Source organism: Notamacropus eugenii, chromosome 1, assembly GCF_028372415.1.
Source record: "Notamacropus eugenii isolate mMacEug1 chromosome 1, mMacEug1.pri_v2, whole genome shotgun sequence".
NCBI lineage: Eukaryota > Metazoa > Chordata > Mammalia > Diprotodontia > Macropodidae > Notamacropus > Notamacropus eugenii.
This window is the reverse complement of record NC_092872.1, coordinates 703,047,474-703,053,473: the sequence shown is the minus strand read 5'-3', so window position 1 is coordinate 703,053,473 and position 6,000 is coordinate 703,047,474. Positions and strand designations below refer to the sequence as shown.

At 43.7% G+C, this 6,000-nt stretch overlaps 1 protein-coding gene across 2 annotated transcripts in view; it reads left to right on the top strand.

The window, feature by feature from the left end:
* The first annotated feature begins 347 nt into the window (after positions 1 to 347).
* The window catches only part of ZCCHC14 (zinc finger CCHC-type containing 14), a 119,267-nt gene continuing 113,614 nt past the window's right edge, over positions 348 to 6,000 (top strand). The window contains exon 1 of one of the 2 annotated variants that reach the window (XM_072636272.1): positions 348 to 1,027. In XM_072636272.1, the coding sequence (XP_072492373.1) occupies positions 455 to 1,027 (573 nt within the window). In that variant the 5' untranslated portion in view covers positions 348 to 454. The remainder of the gene's footprint in view (positions 1,028 to 6,000) is intronic. The other variant, XM_072636270.1, reaches the window with a different exon arrangement.

Here is a 6,000-nt window from a genome sequence, read left to right as displayed (position 1 = left end):
ACGACGACGAGGAGCAGCCGCCGCCGCCACCGCCGCGCACCGTCCGCCGCTGGGGACGGGCGGTGGGAAGGAGCCTCCCCGTGAGCGGGGAGCAGGAGGCCGCTCGCCGCCGTCGCCGCCGCCCCCGGCCGCCGCCGCTCCGGCTCTGAGAGGAGGGGCCGCCGGCCCCCCCGGGCCTCCTCCCCCGGGGCCCCCGACCCCGCCCAGCCGCCGTCGCCGCCGGCACCTGGCGGGGGGCCCCGCCGAGCTGCGCCCCCCCGCCCCGCCGCGCCTGCTGCTGCTGCCGCCGCCGCCGACCCCGGCCCCGGGCCGCAGCGCGTCCCAGCCCCCGCCGCCGCGGCTGCCCGCCGGCCGCTCCCCCCGCCACTCGGCTCCGGGCCCTCCGGCCGTGCGCGTGTCCCTGGCCCGCCTGCCCCCGGGCTCCCGGAGCGGCGGCGGCCCCGGCCAGGGCAGCATGGTGGAGAAGCGGTGCCCGCTGCAGAGGGACGGCGTGTACCGCTGGTTCTCGGAGCTGCCCTCCCCGCAGCGGGTGGAGTTCCTGTGCGGCCTCCTGGACTTGTGCATCCCGCTCGAACTGCGCTTCCTGGGCTCGTGCCTCGAGGACCTGGCCCGCAAAGACTACCACTCGCTGCGGGACTCGGAGATCAAGGCCAACAATCCGGCCGACCTGGGCAGCCTTACCAACCTGACGGACGAGGTGGTGCGCAGCAAGCTGCTGGTGTCGCTGGCGCTGCTGGGCTCGGAGCAGCGCGAGGCGGCCGGGGTGCTGTACCGCACGCTCACGCACATCGACTCCATCATCCACAACTACGGGCTGCAGCTCAACGAGGGCCGCACGGGCGATGAGTTCCTGCTGCTCTTCACCATGGCCTCCAACCACCCGGCCTTTAGCTTCCACCAGAAGCAGGTGCTGCGCCAGGAGCTCACGCAGATCCAGAGCAGCCTGAGCGGGGGCCCGGGCGGCAACAGCGGCAAGAGCTCCCCGGGCCACGGCAGCCCGCTGCCCACCTGTCCGGCCTGCCACAAGGTGCGTGCGTGCGGGCGGGCAGGGGGCCGGGGGGATTGTTACCGAAAGGGCACGGCCCCCTCCTCTGCCCTGCCCGGGGGTCGCGCGGCTTCTGGTGACAGTCCCCAGGGACGGCCCGGCGAGCCGCGGGGGAGCCTCCTCTCTGGGCTCCCGAGGATTTTCCGCGTTTCCCTGCGATTTGTGCAGCAGTCTGCCTCTAGCCTGAGAAGAGGTAGCAGTTTCACCAGCCTGCGCCTTTTTTTTCTTTTCATTTTTTTAAAGGTTCGGTAAAGATGGTACCTGAAATGTCCTCTTTAGGTCACTATTTTTTACCATGAATTTTTCATATTTTTCTTAAGGTTGACATTTTTGTTAGAGGTTCAGTAAAGATGGTTCCTACAATGTCGTTCTTAACCTTGTATTAATTTTGTACCATAAATTCTTAATATTTTTCTTTTTTGAGGCAACTACTTGCGTGTATTCGGAAAGGCAGCAGCTTGGGGTTTTAAGGAACCTAAACAAACATTAGCATTTGAACCACTTTTCTTGTGTTCGTTTGATAAGGACTATCCGGTTGGGTTTAATCCGACCTGCTCTTGCTCTTCAAGGTAGAAAAAGAATGCAAAGTAATTATAGACTTATAGATTTGAATTTTAACGTAACCACTTTCAGGTTATGTAAGTGCAAAATGCCTGTGGAACAGTCTCCTCCCTGTCCCTGGCCTTCCCTCTACCTCCCCTTCTCTCCCTACCCCCCACCGGCAGATTTTTATGCTAAACACTCAAAGAAGAAAGGTTACTCTGGAATTGAAAAATCATGAGATGCACTAAAACCTCAACTCTGTTGTTAAAAGTATGAAACTTAGGAGGGGTTAGAAATCAGTGCCGATTCACAGTAAGTGATCAGTAATTTGATTTCCAGATATTCATTGACTAGAAACCAAAACACCTTTGACCAGGAAAGTAACTAGTATCGTTTCATTTCAATTAGTAATTCCTTGATCTTGTTTGATCTTGCTTTTTTTTTGTGGGATGGAGTAACTCGTTTTCCATTGAAATTAGTGTGGTATGTTTTTTGGTTTTTATATATATATTTTTAAGAAGTCACCTAGAAAAAAACGTCCTGCACACAAGTTTATATACGAGTATATACTCAACATCCACCGCAACCCTGATATCACGTGTTAGAGAATGATAAACAAATAGAGAATAGCAAAACTGGATGGAGAGTTTGGTCTTAACCCATTTAGCTAAAGACAAATAGATTGGCCTGTTTGTAATGCAGTGAACCTGTTTTATGTGGCCTTTTTAGTCTGTTTATTTTGCTATTTTTTATTTTAAAGATAAACAGAATCCAAGAAACTCTTCATTTCTTTGGTGGTTGTTAATTGAGCCAATGACACACCCTGGAACCCTAGTGTGTTTGTAATGGGTAGCTTTGTATACCTTGAAGATACACTTTAGGAGCTAAAGCAAAAAATTGTAACAAAAGAATCTTAGAGAGGATAAACGATAATATGACCATCTCCCCTCTCTCCTATCCCTGCCCTGTTGTTTCATACACCCAGATTTTTAAAAAAAGGATGCACCTAATACAGGATATTTATGTGTTAGAAAATGTCCATATTCTAAAACCATTTTTGAACAGTTATTTATTTTTAATTGACATTTATTTTCACCTTGGGAAAAGGAAATAGACAAATTCTAGTTGACTGTCACTAAGAAGGGCTATAGTTAAGTAACCTTGGGCTTCTCAGAACCCCATAAAAGATTTATTTTAAAAATATTTAACAAAACCACTTAAGTTCCTTGCCTCTTAATTTCCGTCTCCGTCCACTCATTCCCCCCCTCCCCCAACAAGAAAATTATTTGGCCTCAGGATAGTGATCATTTTTATGGCAATTTTGGAAGATGACATTTAAACATTTTACCTTTTTGTTTACCAAAACCTTTCAAATTTCCCCTGGAAATTGCATTTGAGGCTTAGTTTGCATCTCTATTGTGAATTCATATTGTTGGCATCTTATATTAAACTCTTTAGGGGACCATGTGAAACGTTAAGTGTTTTTCTTCCAAACTGTTGGAGACATTAAAGAAATATAGCAATACCATTGATTGTTTATTGAAGATTTGGATGTTGCTTTAAATAAAGGCATACTTGTTGACCTCGCTTTCAGAGGGCCCTTTTTTTAAGGTACCAAAAATCTGAGGACTAATTTCATCTTTCTCAGGAATAAAAAACTTTAATCTCTGTCAGTGAAACCAGTAATGGAATGAATTAACTTTTATTTTTATCTGTTGAGTAGCCCAAAAGCAGTTAGAGATTTGACATCTCTTCCTTTTAAATTTATTCTGAGATGTCAGTTAATAAGGACAAGGTTGGAAAGTACCTTCTCAACCTTTTCTCATGAAATTTTAATTTATAAAATATTCAAAGTCTGTTATGCACCAAAGTTTTGGATATATCTGTATGCCCTGAATTTGTTTCCTTCCCAGTTCTTTTGTCTTCTGTTTTTGCTGGATGAAGTGAGTTCAGCAAACATTATATGGATAAGAGGAAAGTTGTGCCATTGTATGTTATGTGTTTTACAGTTATTAAACCTAGATTCTCCAACTTCTTTCCTAGAAAACTTATCAGGATTTGTATTTAGTGAGCCATCAACTGGTAACTATCAAAGAGCCTTTTTGCTCATTACCTTTAAGAAAAAGGACAGCCCAAAATTTGTGTCTAATAACAGATGGTGCTGTACTAGGCATTGTACAGAGTGCTGTATTGATGTGTCTTTATTCTCTTCTAAGAATGCATGCTGGTGTGCAGACAGAGTCAAAGGTCTAAGCCAAGTAGTCTTAACTTAGAGTCCACCCACTCCTTGGGCAGTCTCAGTTTTGTGGATTGATAAATTTTATTTGGGGGGGGGGGCATGAACTTGGGTGGGAGAAAAAACAACACCTTTATTTTCACTAATCTCTAACTGAAACTTAGTATTCCTTCAATTATTAAAAAAAAACATTATTCTGAGAAGAGATTGTAGGCTTCACCTACCAGCCAGAGGTTAAGAACCCTGGCTATAATCTAAACTATTATTTACACAGTTAATGTTCTTTTTCTGGGTCAAGGGTAGGCATATTTTATGTTGTTTTCTAGACTAGATTTTGAGAATTACTGGCTAAGACAGTTATAATAAAAAGTCTTACGTAGTAAGCTGTAGGAATAAAGACAAGTGTCTTGGGTGTACAAGTTCTGTGAATCAGCCTTTCAAATACGCACTTGCCTAGGGCGAGCAGGAACTTACGCTTTGGTTAACCAATAAGCTTTGTCAAGGCTGCTGAAAATCATCACAGTCCAAAGTGAAATATTGGGTAGTTTGTCTTATGGTTATTATCTCACGAGGTAGAAAATGACTCCTTTTGATTCTATGACTGACTCTAAATTCTTTTCTATTGCCATTTGTAAGTATTTCACCATTCTTTCAGAATAACAATATCTCACATTTATATAGTTGTTCTTTTTTACAACAACCCTGTGAAGATGGTAGGATAGTTCAAGCATTATTGTTTACGTTGTATAGATAGAGAAACTGAGACTGGAATCAGAGTGACAAGGTCAGCACAGCTACAGTTAGGATTCAGTCCCAAGTCTGGTGCTCTCTTCACCACCTGAATATTCCTCTGTAATTGTAGGGAATGTTAATGCAGACTGAGACGTGGTTGTGGCCTTAAGATGTATAGGAAGCTTGTTGAGTGCAGCAGGGATTGTTAATGGTTTAGGGATTTTTTTTCTTCTTCTTTGTATCTTCAGTGCCTGGTATATGACCCTTTGGTGACTATTAAATGCAGATTGATTGATTGATTTCCTAACTCCCTTCTGAACAGAACTTCTCCATACATTAAGTTTTGAACAGACCAAGTTTGACCTTTCTTTGAAAAATATCACAAGTAGAATATTAGACCAATTTGAGGTTTAAGGAAAGATAAAAACATTTGACCCACCTTTTTTGGTTCAGTTTTTTTTAAAAGTTTGAAAGACTTTCTTCCATATAATAAAGCATACTGGGATTAATTCTGAAATGAATATTAGTTTTCCTGGAATTTGCAGTAAGATGACTGCTGTAATGGTTCTGACTATGTAGCCTATTGATTTTCCTGTGCACTGATTATATTTTCAAAATATTTTACATAAGAACCAGTTGATGTTAGCTTTTTTTCTTTGTTCTCTTGTATTTAAGACTAGTGAAGAATACTGTCTCAGAAAATGACTTAGAGTCTTTTAAAATATTATGTATGTATGTATACATAAAATGCAAATATACAAATATAAGCAACTGTCAGAATTTGTAACTGAAGTCACAATAGGAGAAAATACCAGGCTTCTGGTAGTTTTCATAGTAAGATTTAAGACATATTAGCTAATTGATTAGGCTTTTATTACAATTTTAATGATTCTTTGCTTAGTATATGAAGGCAATATTTATCCTAATTTTAGATTAAATGTTTTGCATGCAAATGATATTGTTATATAGAGGCACCCAAACCATAGTAGATGGAGTCAGGACAGACTGGGCTCAAGTGCTGCCCCTGCCACATCCTGGCTATGTGACCTTGAGCAGTCACTGGTAACTCTAAGACTTATTAGTTGGAAAGCAGTTGCTAATTTGCATTGATAGAGGGGAGAAGTTTCCACTTTGGGATGCCAGTGGCTTCACAGGTCCAGCCCTAAATAATATGATGTAGCATTTGTTAGAATGATGCATGTGTAGTTTATAGCTGTGTAGCAGGCACTAGAGAAAGCTTTTGTTTTATTAAAGAAGGTAACATGTATATCTACAAGTGTGTGTATGTATGAAATAAATACAAGATTGTTGCAAAGGGGAGAGCACCTGCAGCTGGAGAGATCATGAAAGGTTCCACCTAGACGGTGCTGCTTTAGAGAAAACCGGGGATTCTGAGAGGTGGTGGTGAGGAGGGAGTTTGAAGCAAAGGCATGGAGATGAGAGG